General features: G+C 42.3%; 1 protein-coding gene across 1 annotated transcript; it reads right to left on the bottom strand.

Annotated features, from left to right (window-relative positions):
* Positions 1–237: 237 nt before the first annotated feature.
* Positions 238–18,899, bottom strand: GYPC (glycophorin C (Gerbich blood group)). The gene is made up of 4 exons (XM_049772860.1): positions 18,890–18,899; positions 10,094–10,155; positions 2,762–2,810; positions 238–920 (listed from the first exon to the last, which is right to left on the bottom strand). Exons 1-4 carry the CDS (start codon positions 18,897–18,899, stop codon positions 724–726), a joined length of 318 nt encoding a protein of 105 aa, XP_049628817.1. The 3' UTR covers positions 238–723.
* Positions 18,900–22,878: the final 3,979 nt, after the last annotated feature.

Genomic DNA, 22,878 nt, shown 5'->3' with positions numbered 1-22,878 from the left:
CCTTCTATTGTTTTCTTGAAGCAAATGCTGGTGTAGGGGTGCTCATCCCTGGTCTGTCTCTCCCTAATGTGAGGTTTCTGTCCTATCTCTGCTTTCGAAGAACAAGCCAATGGAATCTAAGTGGTTTACCCAGCTCTCCCCAGCCCCTGCAGACTCTACCAGAAAACACAAAAGCCAGTCTTGGACAACAGCAATCTTTCCGCCAGACAATCACAGTAATGTCATTTGACTGAATGCTTGGTTACATTTCAAATTTATTTCCAATTGTTTTGAGCTGGATCAATGGGAGACAAAGGTGCCTTTTAAATTCAGCACCTGCTGTTTATCCCAAATGTCAAAGACTGACGTTTGATGCTCTTATCCCCAATCAGCCTACTGATGACTCACTTCCTTGCTTTCCAGGTGACCAGACCCACTGCCCTGCTCATTCCCTGCAAGGGGGTCATGTCATGCTGCTCACCAAATGCACTTCTCTGGAAGAGTCAAGCCTGGTAAAGGCCTCTGAAGTGGTCATTTAACCCCCTGGGGTCCTGGGAGAGGCCACATGTGAGTCCTCCTCCTTTCCTCTCCTTCCTGGGCCTGCACACAATGTTCCCAGGTAGGGTGATGGCTTGGAACCAGGTGAGTGCTCTCATGGTTAGCCTGTTGATGTTTTAGGGTAGGGTGCATAAATGCATTTTCTCTTGAAGTTGGAGGTGTTGGGGAGCTGAGGCCTGGCACAACTCAGATAAAATACTCTTTTCTGCTGCTGTCCCCAGCATCTTGGAGAGAAGGGTCACTCTGCAGGGCCGCATCAGCACTCTCAGCAAACTCTGTGCCTTTAGCCTCATTGGTGTAGTAGGTGCCCTTGTGCCTGTACATGTAGTGCAGCATGATGAGGAGGAGGCAGATCAGGACAAAGGCCACAGCAGCAATCACTCCTGTGGGTGGAAAAAATTCATGACAGAAGTCAGGAGGGGTTTTTAAGGGTAGGGACGCTGGGTCTTGGCAGGAACCAGAAGGATTGTGCCAGGACAGATCCCCGGCTACAACAAATGCCCACGAGTCCACTCTTTACCTGCCTCTCTTTTCCCTCCCAATGTGAACCCATGCGAACTTAGCACTCTTTTTCCTCTCTCTTATTCTTTGCTCTCTCCCCCCCTACATGATGACACTCTGTCACCTCCCTGTCCTCTCCCTCCCTTCTTCCCTCTCAGAGTTCACAGACAGACTGAAATTATATCCTAGAACTGATCCTTGTGCAGAGGAGTTGCAGCTCTCAGACAGGACAGATAAGTCAAAAAAAGGCCTCACAGCAATATGAGCATAATTTACACAATGCAGCAATGTGGGGTTTTCCAAAACTTAAAGGATCATGAGACTCATAACTTCAAGTTTACAAACCAAGACAAACCCACCTGAGGGGCTTCCTGGACAGGAGCCCAAGAGATAAAATTGGGTAAATGGGGCCTGTTGCTTGCCCTATTGCACATTCCCCTGGTAAAAAAATGACACAAACTGGGTCCTGCCTTATGCCCACTGCCCCAGGTATCCCTTGCACTATGATTTGTGCTCCTTACCCCATCTGATCTCCTGTGTAGGTGGGCCAGGAGATTAGCAGAGAGAGAAGGGAGGGACAAGGAAATGATGGAAATAAGAGGAATGAATGCTAGATCATACCCTGCCAAGATAGGACTGGTGGAAGTGGTTAGTTTTCACTTCTATATGCAATCAAGGAGTCCGGAAAGATCAAGAGGTTGGGTTTGGGGTTGGAATAACGATCCAAACTCTGAAGGCCTTGTAGTTACTGGGAGAGAGGTAAAGACCAGAGATGTTTAGTAAGAACCTAATGATGGTACTTTTGTGGTGGTAGAGGGGGTGCAACAAATTCAGGAAAGTTGATTTGGAACATCAGAGCAAACCCTCTTTGAGATAAGAATTCTGAGACTTTAGTCTTTTCTTAGAATATATGTTAATCTAGGAATCCTTGGGAAAGGGTTGTGGGAGAACATAAGAATCTTTAAACTGTTCTCTTCATAGACCAATCTCCATATATTTAGACCACACCCAGAAGTTTTCAGGGCTCATATCTTAGTAGGCTCAGAGGAACATATGGGATGCTGGAAGTAGAACTCTGAATGGCTGTGTGCAAGGTAAATGCCTCACCCACTAGACTAATATTCTGTACCCACCCCGCTGCCATTCTCCACACTTTGCACTACCATCATGAAAACACAGATGTTCACAAAGTTCATAATATTATCTACATTAAAAAGGAGGTTCAGGGTCAAAGAAGTGGAGAATTATAACGAATAGAATCAAATAGGGAAATTGCACACTTCATTTATTGGTTTCTAGTTCTAAAAGTTATCTGAGATATTATCAAGGTAGTGGATATCAAAAGGAAGAACAGATCAGCCTTTCAAAACTTAGTCCTTCCTGAAGCAGCTTGGGGATCAATAGCCTTGACCTGGGAAGTCTGTGTTGGGATAGAATGAAGACTTGGGCTGTCTTTTATCTTTATTATGGTGGAGAATCATGAAAAATAGAGTGGAAATGAGGGATATGGAGAAAAGGAACATGAAGCCTTGAGGTTGTTTCAACACCAGCCCTGATTTGGGGGTGTTCTTCATAGTCTCACATTCTTTTCTGAGACCAGACTTTTCCAGATCAGACTCTAACCCACTGTGGAGAGCTGAGTGTACCTGTATCCCCTTCCTGCCCAGGCAACTGGGCATTTCCTCTGACAATGCTGATCATTCTATATCTCGTGACAGCTCACCTGCAATGATGGCTATGTCTGTTGTGGTGGCATCGTTCCCTGGTTCAGGCTCTGTGGAAAGAATAGAAGAGCCAGAGGTGAGAGAGGAAGGCTTGTCAGGAAGGAGACTTACATTCTGGTCTGTACCTTGCTTATGTGGGACTGTGCAGCACATAGACCAGGGGTGGCGAACACACTGCTCTCGAGCTGCATGCGGCTCCCGGCCAAAATGAATGCAGCTCTTTGCCTCTTATTCTTTTGTATACGGTGGCTCTTTGCCAAGTTTGGATTTTGTTCTGCTGCTTCTGAGAAGGGACCTCTGAGGAGAGATCTCCGAGCGCTAGTCCCGCCCCCAGGTTGCGTCCTCCCGTCTCCCATCCCTCGGAAACAACTGCACAGGCCAGCGAGTAGGGAACCCGTGTATCACATGTTGGGTCCCATCTTGCCGTTAGTTCTGAGTGTGGAGGACGCAGCACACCCTCACCGTCATTGCAGGACTTTTACCCTCACTCAAAATGGCAAAATGCAATATGTGTTTCATAGATTATTGTTCAAATTATACTCTTTTGTATGAATGTTTGTCTGTTTGGCAGGTCACTGCGTTGGTGTGGCTCTCTGACTCTCACAGTTTAAAATTTTGGCTCTTTGTGTTCGCCACCCCTGACATAGACTCAGGATGAACCAGAAGCAGAATGGGACACTAAAAGTTTGGCCATGGTATGCCAGATGTATTCTTGACCTGGCCACTTCTGCATCTTTAACCAGAAGCTGTGTATGCACCTGGAAAATGCCAACAGATACTTGTGGGAGGCATGATGGTGTGTATGATGTGGATGTGGTGAGTACCAGTGCTGATACAGCACTAAGCACTGGGTACAACTCTAAGTGCTGGCCCAACTTTTCTCAAGACAATAGTTAAAACAGGCTTGCGGAGCATCTCTCCATTCAGGTGCTGGTTTAGTGACTTCCTTACTATCTCCTATATGAGTCTTCATTGCCTTCCCAAAAGGTGGGAGGTATTATCACCTCATTCACCAGCAGAACCTTGAAGCTCAGGATCCTATGATTGTGTTTGTGCAGTTTGGCCCAAGATGACCATCTTAAGATGTCACTCTCTCTTCTAGGGCATATTTTCTATACTATATATTGGAGAAATGCCTCCCAAAGGGACTTTAATCCAGATGTTCTTCCCCAAGACTCTCTATAGTTCTCAGCCTCTGGTATCCTATGGGAAGGATCCCTCATTGCCTTGTTTTTCTAAAGCTCAGAAGCTTCACCTGAGTCTGGGATCTGAAGTAGAGCAAGAACATGCCTGATACTTCAAATGCTACATGGAATATTTCCTCTCTCCACTGGGAGATGAATGAGAACAAGTTTCATTAGATGATGGAAATATCAGTATTGACATAAAAATCTGAGTACCTATTACAAGGGTTATGCATATTAAAACAGAAAAATGTGCTTCAGAACTATCATTTCCACTCAGATAATCCTTTTAATTATAGTGCCATGAGGTCACTCTCTACAGAGAGACTGCCAGATGCCTCTTTCTGATAAGAACTGGGCTGTTGGTGCCATATCCCAAGAGTGACAGTGGTAGAAAGGAAGTGGAGGCTCCAGGCAGAAGCCCAGAGGAATCCAAGATAGGGAGTCACAGAGCCTGGAGTTGGAGAACAGAAGTAAACAAGACCTCAGGTCAGCAAAATAAAAGTTGGCACAAACTGGAGTCAGGGCAAGAGGAGGAAGAGTCACAAAGTCAGCCAGAGTGGGTCAAGAGCAGCAGGATGTCCTTGTACCTGTCAGACTCTGATGCAGACTTCACATTCAGCTTGTGATTGAGTGTCCAGCACTCAGTGGGCACTCAATCAATGTTTGTTAAATGCATAGGGGCATAAATAAATGTATGCAGACATAGATGAATGGAATCAGATACTGGCATTCTAGACTTCTTTAGTCACTAATCACTATTTTTTCAGTACGGAAGAATAAATGTCTACTGAATTCAGCCTACATAGGCTCAATTCCAGAACAGTTCTTAGTGATATTCAAGGGGAAGGTCACTAGGCCTTAAGTCAATTTGTCTGTCATTGCCTGGAGTTGAAGAAAGAATTGCTATTCTCTTTATTAAAAAAAAATAGTGGTTAATAATTGTTTGTGATATGCCTTTTACTGTTTCAACATGTGACATATTTTAACTAATTTAGTTTCTCTGATAGCACTTTTCATTATCAATTTTTATTATTTCCACTTCACAGATTTGGAAGATGAATCCCAGTGTTAGCCATAGTGGGGGTTGTACTGCTAACCAGAAAGTCAGGAGTATCAGTGTATCAGCTGAACCAAGGTCAGCTGCATACAAGACAAGCACCCTCCCTGTTCTGGCTCTCAGGTTTTTTTTTTGAATCTACATCCACTGAAGAACATAGTAGACAGGACCACTACAGTTGTGTCCTAAATCATTCCAGTGGTGCAGAATCAAGTTGGTGCAAGATGTACAGTTTGAGTCTAGTCAGTGTGCTGGCTCCAACAGACATGTCCTAGTCAGTAAACTGGTTAAACCTTAGAGAATATCTTGGCTTGAATTATTATTACTGAGGTTGGCGGTAGAGAACAGCTTAGGCTCCCTTTAGGTTGTTCATGTTTTACTTTTTTGTTTGTGCTCAAGAGTTACTGCTGGTTTTGCATTCAAGAATTACTCCTGATAGGTTCAGGGGACCATAAGGAATTTTGGAAATTGAACCCAGGTCAGCTGATACAAGACAAGCACCCTCCCTGTTCTGGCCCTCAGGTTTCTTTTGAATCCACATCCACTGAAGAACATAGTAGACAGGACCACTACAGTTGTGTCCTAAATCATTCCAGTGGTGCAGAATCAAGTTGGTGCAAGGTGTACAATGTGACAGAACTCAGGGTACTTTTCCTTTGGCATGAACTGCCATGAAGCTCAGACCTGGCTCAAATGAAGAATTCTGGATCTATCAAGGAAAGTGGAAGACAGAAGGGTCAGCATGTGTGATACAAAGACCAGCAGCAATTCCTGAGGGCCTATTAGAAACGCTCATTCTCAGTATCAAGAATTCACAAGGGGCCTGAGAGATAGCCTTGCAAGCAGCCAATCCAGGAGAAACGGTGGTTCGAATTCAGGGATCCCATATGCTCCCCTGTGCCTGACAGGAGCGATTTCTGAGCACAGAGCCAGGAGTAACCCCTGAGCATGGCTGGCTGTGACTCAGAAACAAAACAAACAAACAAAAAAATTCACAAAGTGGGGAGGGGGGCTGGAGAGATAGCATGGAGGTAAAGCATTTGCCTTGCATGCAGAAGGTCGGTGGTTCAAAACCCGGCATCACATATGATCTCCCAAGCCAGGAGCGACTTCTGAGCACAGAGCTAGGAGTAACCCCTGAGTGCTGCCGGGTGTGACCCCCAAGCTCCCGAAAATTCACAAAGGGGCGGAGCGGTGGTGCAGCAGTAGGGCATTTGCCTTGCATGTGGCTGACCCAAGATAGACTGTGGTTCGATCCCTCTGGCATCCCATATAGTCCCCCAAGCCAGGAGTAATTTCTGAGTGCATATCCAGGAGTAACCCCTGAGTGTCACTGAGTGTGGCCCCAAAACAAAACAAAACAAAACAAAAAAAAATTCACAAAGGATAGTAGCCACTGATCTCCAATGTTGTCTCAAAGAAACCATGACACAGGAGTTATGAACAGCAGTGCTAGTCAAAGGTTCAGTCACCAACTTATGTGTGGCTCACAATGAGTGAGAGGACAGGGAAGACAGAGCTGGAGAGAGAGGGACAGGCAGAATGACAATGTAAGAAGTATCAGGAGGGAGATTGAAGGCAGAAGACAATTGCCCCAGGATCCATCCTGTCAGTTGGGTAAACACTGGTTAGTGGATTTCATTTTCACCTTTACGTATATCAGAATCATCATATCAAGGGTGTTTCTCTAAGAATTAATTGTCTTTACCCACTATGAAGTTTGTAGACCATAATTCAGACAACAACACTATAAAAGGGGAAAAAATGAGATCCTTATTCCCACCATGTACTCAGGAAGCCTTGACTACAAGAACAGTTGCGGGTAGTTACAGAGCCAAATACAGTTTCCCAAAAAATGGTGGTAAAATGGCCAAATTATGCAACAAGATTTTCAATATCCAGTGTAGCCCTCAGCTGCAGACCTGGCCCCAAGGCCAAGTGCAGAAAAACAGATGCTTCCTGTGAGCTGGTGGATTCAGAGTCAGGAAGGGAAAGGTTGAGTCTCACAGGCAAGCTCTCTGCCAGGGAGCGGAGAGCAGAGAGGGGAGTGGAAGGAACAGGAAGGCAGGTCCATGTGTTCACGGAATCTCAGGAAATTGTGGTGGAGCGGGAGGATGTACCCTGACTATGGAAGTGATGCCATTCCTGGAGGTTTGGCGCTATGAAGTCAGGACAAAGGAAAGCACTTTGTTGTTTGTGCATTTACTAGTTCCAGCCTTGAGCAAAGTTGCCAATGAACTCTACATTTTACAAAAAATCTGAAAAAGAGAAGCTTTCCTTTCTTGAAGTAACAGATGATAAATACACTCTCATAGGGGTCACTCAGCTTGTCAAAAATTTCTTAGTCTAGAAAGAGGAGAACCTGTGTTCTAACCTGGAATTCTGTAATATTAAAATGTATTCATTCTCCAAATGCTGCCATGTACCCTGATCTACCCTCATGAGTAGTCTTCCTCCTGTAGATGCTGCACATAGCAATACTCAAACAGTCAAATCCCAGTTTATACTAAAAGTCTATGGGTGGTTGGTTAGTTCCTCTTCTTTAGCCTTCAGGTTACAGGTAATTTTTTCCCTTAAGGTGAAATTCTCTATTCTAGTTGGCAGTCAGGAAGAGCAAATATATGCCATATCTTCCACAGCATCTGTATTTTGAACCATGGTGTGTTTCACAGAAATTAAAGGAAAGAGTAATGGTTGTGTTCTGGCCCCAGAGATGCACATCCACCTTCCTTGGTAATTAAAGCTATGCATGGAAGTTCTCCATTTTTCCCTGAAAATTTTTTCTCCACAACTCCATAACCATCTCTGATAAACTTTTCCTTCTTCCTCATGGAAGTTGGAGGAAGAGTCTCACTTCTGGTTCAACACCATGCCTTTTTGCAAGAGAAAAAAACTGACACCATTCTCTGGGTGATTAAGTGTGAACATGAGCAATACAGATGTGCTGGAGGGAGGCCTCAGAGAGGGGATTTCCTGTTGGAATCATCCTCAGAACTCTGTGGCTGACTGTCTGCCTATAAGAGGCACATGAGTTTGTTTGTTCATTCTTTCCTTCAGTAAACTTTCTCTAGCAGTTACCACACCCCAGAATGACCCCAGAACATGCTTCTTAGTGAAGGTGAGGCCCTCCCTTCAAGGAGCTTATTGTGTGGTGGGAATAAATGCATCTATGGGGAAATTCAGAAAGGGTTGTTATCTGATGTTCTAAAAGGCTTCCTGGAGAAGGAGGTCTCCAAGGCTGGTCTACTGAGGGAGAAGGGTGAGACAGACAGTAGAGAAACTGGGAGTCATGACAGGAGTAGGACATGGGGGTAATTTTTATGGTAATAGTGTCATGAGTATCTTCACATTCATCTAGCTGCTATGCTACCTGGATATCTATGTATGTCAGCAATATAAGCTCTAGGCAGCTGATTTTAACATACCAGAAGCTTAATTTGCTAGCATCCTGTAGCCCAGTTGTCTTTGTCATCTATGCATTGCATTTGTGCCATCTTATCTGATTTCTCAGACCGAATTTATAGAGCAAGGTGATACCTGGCCAGGAATGTCCTTGTCACAAAAATATGCCATAAAATACAGGTCTCCCCCAAAATGCCCAGAAGAAACTTTCTCAAGACATATTATTTTGACATGAGGACTCTTAAGTACAGGTCAATTAAGACCCTGCAGGCTCATGAAAAATCTTTTATTCTCCCTTAACCAGTGGAATAAAACTGTGAAAAAATGGGCTTTAGTCATCTCCAGAAATAACCTTTCTAGGAGAGAAGCTACCTCTATTGCAAAACAAATGTCTAGTTGTAGATCATCTGTTTTTTGTCAAGCAAGTTCCCAAGTCCACCTCTTCTCTTGCCCCTATCTCATTTTTTATCTTTGAATAAATACTCACATTGTGCTATTTCTTTAGCATCCACATTTATGTAGATATTTTTATATTTGATTTTTTCCTCACTAGTCTGTCTAATATAATTTCCTGCTCCAGAAACTCAAAACAACCTTGAAAGATGTGGGTAAATTTCATCATATTTTTATAAACATCTTAGTCAGAATGTACCCTCTTGTCTCAAGGTCAAATGCACTCATGGTCCTGATGTGTCAAATTATAAACACCCCACATCTCAATCCCAGAGTCGCTTAAATGTACTGCAAAGTGGCTCTTTGCTCAATGTTACAACTTTGAATTCATGTGGCCATGCCTTCTTTTCCTTAGTCACTATCCCGCCATCCCTGCTATTCTCTTGCTGGATGTTAATTCATAAGAGCAGCAGCAAAGATCTAGTGGGTATCAGGCTTATTGGTGGCAATATCAACTACATGAAAACACTGCATGATAGTGGCTGAATCATTGAAACCCACTTGGCTAGGTGGAGAAGAGATGTGCACTCCTCTGTCTCTGCACTACTGGGCTCAGTAAACTGGGAAAGGCAGAGCTACATATCCAGAAGCAGTTTGTGGGCAATTAGGAAATGAAATCTTGTCCCTATGTGCTCTGTGGAACCTTACACAGGAATTTTTTCATTTGCTTTTGAGAGGCACTCATAGGAAGGGGAATGAAAGGAAAGGAGAAGAAAACATTACTCACAGCCAGAGTATCTGCTTCTTGGGTTTTCTCCACCTTTATCACTTTACTTTCATCTCTGAGCTTTACTTATGCATTAATTTTTTTTTTGTAACAGAGTCTTATTTCAATACCATGTCCAATCTGCCTCGGTTGGACTTCAGGATCTAAGTAAAAGAAATAAATGCTTTGATTCCATTCTCATAATGGAATATTTAAAAAAAATGGAATTATACTCATCAGTTTCCCCTATAAAAAGAAGTATGAAAGCTGGAAATCGGTAATAATGTGACTGACTTAGAGGCTATTTATCTAAGTGAAAAAAAAGTCAGATGGAGAGGGCAAACTCGGCAACATTTTGTTTCTATTTGGAATACAAAAAAGCTAAAGGAGAAAAAAGACAAAAATCATGAAAGCAAAGTAAAACTATTAGATACAAAAACCATATTGATTACCAGGGTAAAAGTATTATGGGGTGATGTGTGGAAGAGAAGAGGATAAAGGGGATCAATTGGATGGTGATAGACACTAGATTTCTTTGTGGTGATCCCAATGTAGTGTGTATAGCTGTTGAATTATAATGTAGTACAACTGAAAAGTATAAATTGAGTCTATAATCTTATGGATTCAGTCTTTTTCAAACGTTTAAAAGGGGTTGAGATCTCCTAAAACTTGGTTGGTATTAGCAGAGAAAATCAAAAGAGTGAAACTTGAAAGACAAGTTGGCTGGGAAGCAGCAATTTTAGGAGAGGGCACTTGTCATTTTTGAATTGTGTGGGGCTTGTGGTTTATGAGGAACAAATATTCTCTGGCTCATGGTAGTAAGAAAAGAGGGGAGAATCTTTGTCCCCCCCCCCCACTCATTTTCCTGCATACACACTGTCTGAGAATGTTTAGGAAATTTCCATTTTAAATAAACAGGAAGATGGAGCCAGTCTGCTGGGTTGTCTCCTGGGTAGGAGGGTGCTTAATCGGGAAGCTTTTCTGGGTCATGATCCATTTCCTGTGAGACTGGGGCAGGAAGGAGGAGTGTGGTATCAGCAGGACAGTGAAAAAGCTCAGGATTAAGACAATGTTAAGGCCACTGAAAGGGAGCTCAGTAGATTTGTTCTTCTTAAAAGGACAAGAAAGTCTAGTCTTGAAACAGTTGGTGTGCCTTTCCACACACCAGGAGAGGAGCACCAGCTGTTTAATGCCTAATTTGCACCTGTCTCTTCATCAAGCCAACTGTTCCTGCATTGAAAGGAGAACAAAGTCTTTAAGTGGGAATTGATGTTGAGGAGAAAGGGCATGAATGCAGGCTGGGAATGAGACAGATGCTTTCTCTAAACAAGGGCAGGAGTCAGGCTCAAGATGAGTAAGTAAATTTAGAGACCTCCCAGCCCTGGAAGATAAATGCACTCAGTTAGGTTTTTTTGTTTGTTTGCTTGGTTTTTTTGTTTGTTTGATTGCTTGGTTTTTGGCAGAGCTCAGGGGCCTGGCTCTGCGCTCAGAAATCGCTCCTGGCAAACACGGGGGTCCATATGGGTTGCCAGGATTCGAACCACTGTTGGTCCTGGACCACTGTTGGTCCTGGATCAGGCACATGCAAGGCAAATGCCGTACAGCTGTGCTATCTCTTCAGCCCCCTGTTTTTTGTTTGTTTGTTTGTTTTTGTGTGTGGTCTGTATGGGGAGTGACTGCAAGATACTAGTCCATCTTTTCCACCAATGATCCTCTGCTTCTTGCTTCATTTTAGGGGCCTAGCAGCTTCTTAGGAGTGGGCTTAGTCCTCATTGCTAGTCCTCACTGTAACCCAACCCAGTTTCTAAACCCTAGATTTACTAGCTTTGCAAGGGCTCAGAAGTCTTTGGATGCAGCTCATTCTCCAAGCACCCTCTGCATGGAGCTCCACACTGCTAAAATCACCCCTCTGCTTTTCTTCCCAAATCCAGGGAAACTTGTTTCTGCAGATTTCTGATTGGAGTGTGGGGTGTAGGGTGTGGGTTATGTACACATACATGCACCTTCTTAAGTGTCTGGCTTGTTCTATGTTTGGAGTCTTTTTTGGCTAAATTTAGCATTGGTGAGGTGTGTAGAGAGGGAAAATATTTAGCATACCCCCCTAAGATTTTCAGTGCTAGACTCATCATTAGGGTACCCCTCTCTGACATGGAGATTATTTTAAACTGAGATCAATAGAGACTCCAGAGGAAAAAGAGAAATCCTTGCCTTTTCCAATATGAAGAAATAATCTTAACTGCCTAGAATAATAACGATTATTCCCCAGAGACATGATTTTCTGTAGATATGCTGTCACCACCTGAGAATCCTGTCTTTCAGAGTAAATGAGAAGCCATCCACTACTCATAATATGAAGTCACTTTTCTGTCCCTGTACCCAGCCAATATCCTTAGTTCAGAATTCTGACCATGTGTCCATACTGAGAGCCTTATATTCATAGTTTATGTAAATTACCTATATGCATAATATTTAAATGATTGTTTATTTTGACAACCCATCTGATGCTAGAAAAATCTTTTGTTACCTCCTGCCCACCAAGAACATCATTGTGGTGGAAGTTGGACCACTTTTCTGTGCAAACTGCACATCAGGTACTTCTCTGACCAACTCCCAAAGTGAACATCATGTGGGCATGATATGGAATGGGGTGTTGATCCAAGTGGGAAAAACTTTATGAGAAGGGACAAATTTTTATGTTTCTATTTCTCCTTTGGGGCCCCGATAAAAGACAGGAAACATAGTAACAATTTGTAGGAAATTGTTGAATGATGAATAAATAGGAAAAGATTAATGTTCCTACTATCAGCTGAGGATGTGAGAAGAAATTCTAGGTATCTCATTGATCTTCTCAAGTGACATCACAACCTCTCATTCTCAACTCCCAGCAGGACAGCTAGGGCCAACTTCCTCACTTCAGCCACCAGACCTTTCACACTTGCCTTTTCACATTCAAAAAACAAAGATGATAATGATCAGTGCTGTTATTGTGATGTTGACAGACAAGTCACTGGTTCTCAAGTTTTAGGGAATAACTGAGTTGTAAGCCTTTGGATCACTGTCTACCCAAACCATTCTGAGCCAGTAAGTAGATCAAGGATGGGCCTGACAATTTGAATTTCTAACTCAGTGTCAGGTTATGTTGCTCTTGCTGTTGCTTGTTTAAGAGTCCTTTCGAGAACCACTTAGCTCACAATAGTGAGAGGGGTTTATTCATCATGTGACTCACTTCCTCTGCTCTCTCTGTCTCTTTCTGTCTCTTTCTCTCCCTTTTTCTTTCACACACATCCTTTTTTTTTTTTTTTTTTTTTGCCAATGGGGATGTCAGATTTCAGCAAACAGAAATGGGTAGTGGGAGGCATGACCAGTCCACCAGGCGAAAATAAAGCCTATGTCTCAGTTGCCTTGGCCTCAGTTCTGGGCACAGTATCCATTCTTCCTGGAGCCAATTTATGTGATTAGAGACCCAGCAATGTGAGCTCTCCTGCTGCCTCTATGGTGACTGAGGTTCTGTAGTGTTTTGTGCTAGTGACACACATGCCTTGACTATGACTGATGAGGAGGTGGCAGTTTCCTTAGCTTTGCACTTTGGATATTCTGTAGAGTCTATAACTGGTTCCTGCATGTTTTTTTTTCATAATCAGTGACTCAGTGGGACAAATGAAACTGAACTCAACCCCTGCTAATTTATTTATGTTCTTTGATGATGCAACAGTGAAGTGCTTTGCCAAAGGCTGGCACCCAGGCACCAAAACGTGGGAGGAAATAAAGTTTGGAGCTAATTTGAGACACCAAGAGGGGACTGGATATCTGAATCAGCATTTGCTTCCAGGTCCAAACTCCACCAGAACTGATTGGAGCACAAAAGTCCTGGATATAATTAAGTCCAGGCCCAGTTTCATGCAGGTGAGAATGGGGTGCACAAAAAGCTGTTAGCTGCCAGTCTTATAGTTTGGCACCAAAATGCATAAATGTGAGACCAGCATATTGACTCAAGCAGTCAGGCATAGAGAACACAGATCGAAGAATGAGGCTAGAGGAATGGCCATGTCACAGAGCTATAGAGACAACACTGTCACAATCACAACTAGGAAATCTTAGAGAATGGTATGGTCTCTCAGACCTTAGGATCCTCCACCATAAATGTGACAATGCTCCTGGTTAGGTTCATTAGGAGATGGTTTATGGTGAGCACTATGTGAATCTGCTATTTTAATATTAGTTCTAATCATTGCCATTAGTTTGAACATGGTATTGGTCCACGTGGATTTTTAAAAATGGACCTCAAATGTGCATATGAGCCATTTCAAATGTGCCACTCTGAGGATCAAAAATTTCATTTTCAGTAATTGATCCTGGATAAATAAATGGAAACAGAAAGTTATGATTGGAAATGTGTGTTGAAAGGGAAGAGGGGCTTAAAATGAAAATGCCAGACTAATCTTTTCTTCTTGGCATCTCCATCTTTCCCTACCCCCAATTCTTATTCATATCTCTTGCTTCATTTTTTGGGGGAGCTGATATATATAACTCATCTTCTATCAATAATTTGGCCTATATACTGTGTCAATTTACATATTTAACAAGATAACTATGATTTATGATGATTCAATTAAATAACTATAAAAATTAAAAAGAATCATTGATATTTAGCCTCCTAAAACAATGATCTTTTATTGGGTTGCCTTGCAGAGAGACACACTAAATTAGATAAAAGCCTCCTTTCAAGCAGAATGCAAAAGAAGAATGTGAAAATACCTACACCTATTAAAGCTGGTTATTGCAATCTGAGGGTTGCTAGGATTGCAGCTGAAGATTGCAGAAGATTTTGTGTTTTTTTTTTTCAAAATTTACAAAAGAAGGAGTTGAGGGAATAAAAATAATTTTTCTCTATTTTATCACTAATTTAGTGGAGAGTTTGCATTTATCAGTTGCTGGGATCATAGCATTTTTGTATTGGAAATGGTTTTAAATGTTCATTTTGGCCATCCTTGCTGCAATCTTTCACTGCTATATATCTTTCCCTACACAAAATGATACCCATAGCCTCCCCGCTTTATCAGCCTAGTCCCAAATTTCTCCTCTTTGTATCTGTGCGTGGCATCACCATGCCCCAGGATCCAGTCTTTTATTTTGCTCTCTTCTTAGTTACATTATCTATCTGGAGGGCCAGCTGGGGACTGTCACAATAGTTTATTTTTTGACTTGAGAGAAAATTAAATAAAAATGAGCTATAACAATATTTAGTTAGTAAGTTCTTTTATGTATTTCCCCTCTCAGTTAAGCATGTGATATTTAAACCAACCAATGTAATTTTTTTCACAATATAATTTTCATTCTAGTATCCAAGAGTTGTGCCTGCACTGGGGAGAATCTAAGTGAGGTTTAGGTCTGGAGAGAGGGACTTTGTAATGAGATAGAGGCAATTACAGGAAAGGAAGGGATCCTACAGTTCTACAGTGGGGATACCATCTCTCTCCTCTTGTCCATGCCATCAGTCCTCCTCTGTGTGATTGGACATCACCCTGGACAGGTTCAGTAACATTCTAGTGCCTTCCAGGAAAAAAACAAAATAAAAGTTTTAGATGAACATTTATTTTAAAGCATTTAAATAAAATCCATGACTCCACTTTGATGAGGAATCTAAAATAGTCAATTCATAGAATCAGAAAGCAGAAGGTTAGTTACAGGGATCCAGGAAAGGGAGGTGAGAGTTGCTAATGGACAATTTCAGTTAAGCAAAGGCAGCTCAACTACGGTCACTGGTGCTTATTGTCAATTGTTGTAATTTGTCAACTGTATATGTAGGAGTTTATGTTACAAGGAGAGTGAGAGAGTTAGCAAAATGAGTTCATTTCAGGACTCATGATACTTGGCAAGGAGGAGAGAAGTGCTATCAGGATATATAAAGAAGAGGAAAGGAGAATGTCTTTGGGAGTTTACCTTGTACTGAATGTTTGTGTCCTCTTCACACCCCCACATTTTCATGGTGAAATCTAACTCCCACTAGGGTGGTATAAAGACTTGAGTCATAGAGAAAGACTTAGCTCACAGGGTGGAGCATTGTGAATGTGATTAATGCTTGTTACCAAAGACCCCAAAGAATTCCCCACCCCTTCTGTCATAGAAGAACATACACAGGGAGAAAACAGATATTGATAACCCAGAAAGAGAACCTTCACAAGACACTCAACCTACTAGGGTCTTGACCTTGCACTTCTAGCTTGCAGAACCATAACAAATAAATATATGCTGGGGCCAGAGCGGTGGTGCAAGCAGTAGGGCATCTGCCTTGCATACACTAACCTAGAATAGATCACGTTTTGACCCCCCGGCATCCCGGGGGACCCCCAAGCCAGGAGTGATTTCTGTAACAGAATGTATAGAATGAACAATGTGAGCTATGCCTGAACAACATCACCTGGCTATGTGCAGAGGAAAGACTCCTTGGAAGGATAGAGAGACTAGTCATTAAACTAGGACAGAAATAGAATGGATGACTAAGAAAGGCATGATATAGGGTCTGTTTGGAATGTGGCACCAACAGAATTTTCTGATGGATTAGAATATGTGAAGTACACACACACACACACACACACACACACACACACACACACACAAGGAAGTTGGTATTCCAGTTCACTACGAGGATGTTTGGTGGGAAGTTTGGTGTAGAATGCAGGGCATACTATTCTCAGGAATATTATATGTGCAAAGCAATGGCTACAAGGACAACTAGACAAAAGGCAGTACAAAGTATGGCAGAATAATAAAGTCTGGGCACCAGATGGGATTCTTCAACACCATGATATTACTCTCTGCCATGCACCCACAAACCTTCTTCTAGCAAGAGAAAATGCAAAAGGGGAGGGACAGAAGCGGGTACTGGGAGAAGAGGAAGGGTTGATACGGAGAGCAGGGAAGCAGCAGAAGGAAGCAGTGAGACAGAAGGAAGCAAAGGGAAACATGAATATTCCATTGCAAAGTACATAGTGCTATCCACAGCTTCCTTCAGTTATCTGCAGCTGCCTAGTACCTCCTTGCCCAACCTCCATCCTGGGCTTCTGTGTGGAGGCCCTGAGGGAAAAGAAGCACTGGTCAATTTAAGGAATGGATTCAAAGCTAGGGTGTCCAGAGTGAGTTGACCATAGGTGAGTCAAAGAATACTCAGCCTAATGGAGTTGGAAGTGCTGCATGAGTGTCAACTCTCAGAGTGGTATAAATAAATACACACATAGATAGGAGTGTTCTGGCTGTTGTGCAGAGCTATGTTTCATGAATTAATCGTGGGTTTTCATTAAATTTTCTAGGAATAGTTCACAGTTAAGAATATATTACAAGGACCTGGAGAGATAGGATAATGTGTAAGGCACTTGCGTTGCCAGCATTCATCCCTGGACATACAGTCAGGGGTAAGCCCTGAACACTGCTTGGTGGCCCCAAACCAAAAAACTAAAGTCAAAGGACAAACAATAAAATATACCATGAGATTCCCAATGATGCATAGCGGAATATAAGCTGCACAGGAGAGGGTAGTGGATAACGGGAGGCAGACAGAATGGATACCAAATAATCTTTGAAGAGAAAGGCTGAGGAAGGGTATAACTGACAGGATTATGAGGATATGAGAGAACAAGAGGGTTGAAAATAATTCAGAAGAGCCAGTGGTAAACCGGTGATTTACCAATGTAAAATAAGGGCTAAAGACTGGGAAAAAACACATACTGAAACATAGAGAAATGATAATAAAGGTAGTATTTAAAGATGGAAGGACAGAGAAAAGTAATGAAGGAAGGAAGGAATAAAAGAAGGCAGGAGGGAAGAGATAGAAGTAAGGAAAGGAGAGAGGAACTGATGGAAGGGAGGAAGGAAGGAAAGTAGGAAAGTAGGAAAGAAGGAAAAAAGAGAAAGGAAGGGAGAAAGGAAGGGAGGGAGGAAAGAAGGAAGAAATAAAGGGAGATAGGGATGAAGGAAGGAAGAGAGGAAAGAAGAAAGAAAGGAAAGGAAGAAGGAAGAAAGAAAGGAGGAATAAAGAAAGGGAGGGAAGAAGAAAGGAAGGAAGGGAGAAAGGAAGGAAATCTTAGAAGTTTACATCATCTTACCTTGTCTACTGCTATGAGAGTATGGAAAGAAGTGACACTTAGAGGTGCTCAAGGTCAGAGGGTTCACCAGGACTGGAAATAGTAAATGTCAGAGACTGAAGACAGGGTTTTGTAATGTTTTCTTGGGTTCCAGTAGAAAAGATTATGAAGAGAGGTGATAGGCTGAGTTCAAAAGAGGTCTCGGAATAGGAATAACCAGAAGGAAGGCTCAGGTGTTGAAATTTCTTTGTGTTTGGTGTCAGAGGTCTCTGTTCTTGAAGTGCTATGTTCTCTTCTTTCAAACATTGTTCAGAATGGACCCTCTGGATTTCCAAGGGCTAAAGACACTGCCTCTTCATGTCCACTGCAATCCCTCTCCACTGCCTCTGTCATGATAAATGACAGCCATTAATGTCACTGAAGCTTTGGTAGACATCTGCAGAGTGATTGTGCAATGTCTGGTCTGGAGACTCTTGTGGGGGTAGGTGGTTATATGAGAGAAGAAGATGTGCAGACAAAGACCCTGATTAAAAAAAAAAAAACAAAGCAGTTGGGAAAATCAGAGGCTACTTTTGCAGCATCACTTACTCATTCTCCCAGCACTGGGCTGACTTCTAAAGGTCAGGCCTACCACATCTGGCTGATGCTTGCTGGTGTTTCTGCTAAAGATCTCGTCCAACACCCACTGCTTGACTCTTCAAAGTCTGGACTCTAATAGCACTAATTTTAGGTAAGAATCCTTTAACTATGCCTACTCCTTATTTCTTGTGTAGGAGTCAGTGAGTTGGAAGTAAGGCCCTGGGAGGCAGTGCTAAAACCTGTCAGAGAAAATCTGGGCTTCACCAAGCTCTTTTGTGGTGCTCATATATCACCTCCTACAAGAAGCCTTCTCTCACTGCTGCCCAGGACTTCTGTATAGCTTCCTTTATTTCTGCCACAGGTGGGGACATTTTCTTGAAAATAGTTTTGAGTTTCACTGGTCATATATGAGCTTTATTTTATGTTTTATTTAGTTTATCATTTGCTGTGTCTGTTTTCTATAACCCCTTATAAATGTAAAGTGAAACAAATCAAAATATTCATAGCAAGTTGACTAACATAGGCCACAGGCTGGATTTCACCCACAGGCTGTGGTTTGTGGGAACAAATTGTTCAAATCACCATTAAAATGCTCTGCAGCTCTTTGTCTCTGCACTAAGTTTGGAGCTCCTAGAGGGCAAGGATTATATTTCATACCTCGATACCTGACACCATGCTGGGGAAATGAATAAGTGATGCTGCATAAAGTAGCCTTTGACGTGTCCCAGCTGACTCTTTTATCATGTTTTTTCCTATACACCTGCCTTTCCCGTGTTAAATAAATAACCCCCCTAAGAGTCTCCAAGCCGACCATTAAACAGTCATTCTGCAGATGTACACCGAGCTTTCAATAATATTAATGACTGTCATTTATTAAGTTCCTGGTATGCAGCAGGCATCATATAATAGTGGAGTTGCAAAGGCAACATTGGCAAGTATGTATGGCGTATGTATGGGTGTACATGCAGATACACTCACAGAAGGTTCAATAGTGACACATTGGTTTCTGCTGCCCAGGGTCGCACTGCTATGCGCTGAGTAAGTCCTGCTCTCTGGCTGGATCACGTGTGCTAATCCTCACCACTTCTCTGGAGGACTTAATTCACTTAAAAAATCATATAATTACATTTTCAGCATAATTAGGTACCTAATTACATGACTAAATGTCCTCTATAAGGCTGCGTGTGTAAATAATGATGATTTAGTTAGCTGCGCTTTGTTATTGGGTTTCCAGAAGGCTCATCAGTTGGTGAACAGGATGAGGAAAATGTTTTCCTCCTTCCTTCAGTGGATTTGACAGGCGGGAGCAGTGGTGGAAGAGTGAAGAGATTGGGCAGGACAGCGAGGGCACAGAAGGGTACGGACTTGTGCTGCCTGGCATGTGGGGGCAAAGTCTCTCGCAGATAAGGCACTGCTTGCATTCTGTGGTCAAACAGAAAGGGATAGCCCAGATCCTCGGTAGCAGAAACTGCAGTTTCTAGACCAAGAAGGTGGAAAAGGAATTCAGGCAGGAATAAAAGCTTTAGGAGCAAGAAGCAGGCATCCTTCCTCCTCTGCTCCCTGTAATGGTCCTTCTCATCCCAAGCTAGTGTGGGGTTTTCATGAAGGAAGGAGGGTGCTGAGTCCCACCACTCTTATTGGGGTAATGGGTGCCCTTGTGATACACGTGGGTTCTATGTGAGTCTGGATGCCCTACATTTTAGCTAGTTGTGTGCTATGCTCCTGTGATCTATTTATTTGTGGGGATAATGTTTGAAAATAGGGTAAGGGAAGAGTGGTATATTTTGATCTAAATATGGGGCCTTGTGTCCTGGGATGCTGGGGAAAAAGACACAGACATCAGCAAAATGCTCTTTCCAGAAATTGTTCTATAGTGCTTCAGAACACTCTAGTACATGGTTTGTGATACAAAGAGATAGGTTGAGAGTCTTGACTTTCTACTCCCACCTGGTACCAGCTGTAAGTGAACCCACTCCCCTCTGCTAACTCAGCTATCCAGATGGTACAGCTGCACGTCTCCCAGAGGCACAGACAAATGATTCTTATATACACACACATGCACAGACAAACATTTACACTCAGTATACTGATATGCACAGAGATATTCTTATCAACAGATACATGCACATAGAGAGTCAAGACATCCAATCCACTCCTGAAACATGTATACCTACAGATTCTCAAAGAGGTATACACACAAACACAGGGGTTAGTGATCTGGGAACAGGTAGTGATGCTTTCTCTTCTGGAATAGTTGGGTTTCCTGAGTATTTCTTACTGCACTGTTACCCCCATGTCCTTTGAGAATCTTAGTGACTCCAGGAAGTCACCAATTCACCAACTCATTTTGAATCCTGCAATAGGCAGGAAACAGCCTATCCTTGGTATGAGCCCTGTCCTGCCTGATTGGGGAAGAGACACCAGGTCTTATGGCTCCCACCCCATGTCCCTGTCCCATTTCCTGGGTTGAAGAATATCTTCTCTAATAATGCTCAATCCATCACAGTATATGCCTGCTTTGTCATCTCAGCCCCCTGCTCAGGTCTTGTGATTTATACTTCCCCAACATTAATCTTTTAAAAGCAAAGAAGCCATAAACACATGCATAACTCTTCATTCCATCACATGACACAAATCAACTGACATCTAAATTAAATGCTGCTTCATAGAAAGTGAAAAGTGCCCTGGAGACTAATCAAAGAAAAGCCAACTAACTTACTTTATTTCACTTCAGAATTTTCTGGGTTGTCAAGTTAAAGCCCATCAACTGATTATTTTCTAATGGAGGTCACACTCCTGGCATTTTAATGCAACCAAGAACAGTAAGGCTTGTCTAGCTTTCCTCATCAGTGATCTTAGACTACAAAAGCTGGTTTGAATCTAATCCATAATCTTAGGGGAAGAATAGGAATTACAAATACAATTTACTGTTCTGTCAAACTGATGTGCTAATTTCTTAGCAAACTGAATAACAGAGTGGGAAAAAAAAGTTACTAAAGAAGACATCAGCCAGCTATATGGTTGTCTGTATCTGAGTGATTAAGATTATGAATGTCCTGATAAACCAAATAGTCTAAAAACAGTCAAGAGTTATATATTTTTTAACAGAGATGACTTCATTTTCCCCACCCCACCAGGAGCAGTTCAAAAAAGGGGGGAAGGATTCAGAGGGCATTGTGTTAGTTAGGCCCAAGATAAGAATGTTTTCTGCAACACTTCCTGCAGGGTATCAGAAGCTGTAGAATGCCTTTTTTTTTTTTTTTGGTTTTTGGGCCACACCCGGCGGTGCTCAGGGGTTACTCCTGGCTGTCTGCTCAGAAATAGCTCCTGGCAGGCACGGGGGACCATATGGGACACCGGAATTCGAACCAACCACCTTTGGTCCTGGATTGGCTGCTTGCAAGGCAAACGCCGCTGTGCTATCTCTCCGGGCCCTAGAATGCCTTTAATTGTAGTTAGTTCCATAAGAAGTTCAATTCATCTTAATAACATAGTACATATTAGACATTTAGACATTTTCTCAGGGCTATATCCTTAGAGTAGTCTTGGGAACGCACCTACTTGGGGGGAGAGTTTAAGAAGTCCAAATTGCCAGAGTACAACTTACAGGTTAAACAGTCACATTCTTTTGTGCTCTTTACCTTTGCATTAATTTTAATTAGTTTGCAGTACTGATGAATTTCAGGGGTATAACTTAACACCTCTGCATGCATTTCTTTTTTATTATACACGTTATCAAATTTCTAGCACTGAGTAGGAATTATTTTTTGTTGAAACATGTAAATTTTAAATTTCAAACATTTTAAATATTTTTTTTGGAAAATACAAAAGCTTCGGTTTTAAAGGAAGGATGAAAAATCTGAATGACCATACTTGTGACATACCTTGAGTTAATTTTTCTATCCTTTTATTTTGCTCACCATGGCTACAATTTTCAAAATTTAATAGAAGTTATTATTCATTTTTGTAAATAATAAGCAGTGAAAATGTTAAAGATTTTTGTTTGTTTGTTTTTTTGGGTCACATCTGGTGATGCTCAGGGGTTACTCCTGGCTATGTGCTCAAAAATCACTCCTGGCTTGGGGGACCATCAGGGACACTGGGAGATTGAACTGTGGTCCATCCTAGGCTAGCGTGGGCAAGGCAGATGCCTTATCACTTGTGCCACCACTCCAGCCCCAGAAATCTTAAAGATCTTATTGCATGATCATCAAACCACCAACAGGGGTCACTTTTGAGAACAGAGCCAGGAATAGTCCTTGAACACAGCTGGGTGTAGTTCCAAAACACAACCGAAAAATGTTTTAGTAATGATAAGAAAGTGAAAGATTATTGAAGAGATCCTCTAGAAATTTTGCAGTGCTACAGGATGGAGAGAAAAGCTTCCACTTGCAAGTTTAGAAGACAACTTGGCAATAACTAGGAAAGGATCAGTTCAAAAGTAAGAGCCCAGTAGGGCTGAGAGCAATGGACATGGAGAAGAAAGTACAGGAGCAACAGTGGCTCCACAAGGCTCATTCAATAAAGGAAGTAAACCTGATAATGCAGAAAGTCCATGGTTAGAGTCAGGTCAGTCCTGTGCTTGCTTCAGCAGCACTTATGAGAAAATTAGAGTCTGAGGTCTTGGCAGTTGCATGATTCAAAGTGAATCAAG

The sequence above is a fragment of the Suncus etruscus genome, chromosome 5 (assembly GCF_024139225.1).
Source record: "Suncus etruscus isolate mSunEtr1 chromosome 5, mSunEtr1.pri.cur, whole genome shotgun sequence".
In the NCBI taxonomy this organism is placed as follows: domain Eukaryota; kingdom Metazoa; phylum Chordata; class Mammalia; order Eulipotyphla; family Soricidae; genus Suncus; species Suncus etruscus.
This window is presented reverse-complemented; position numbering and strand designations above follow the sequence as displayed.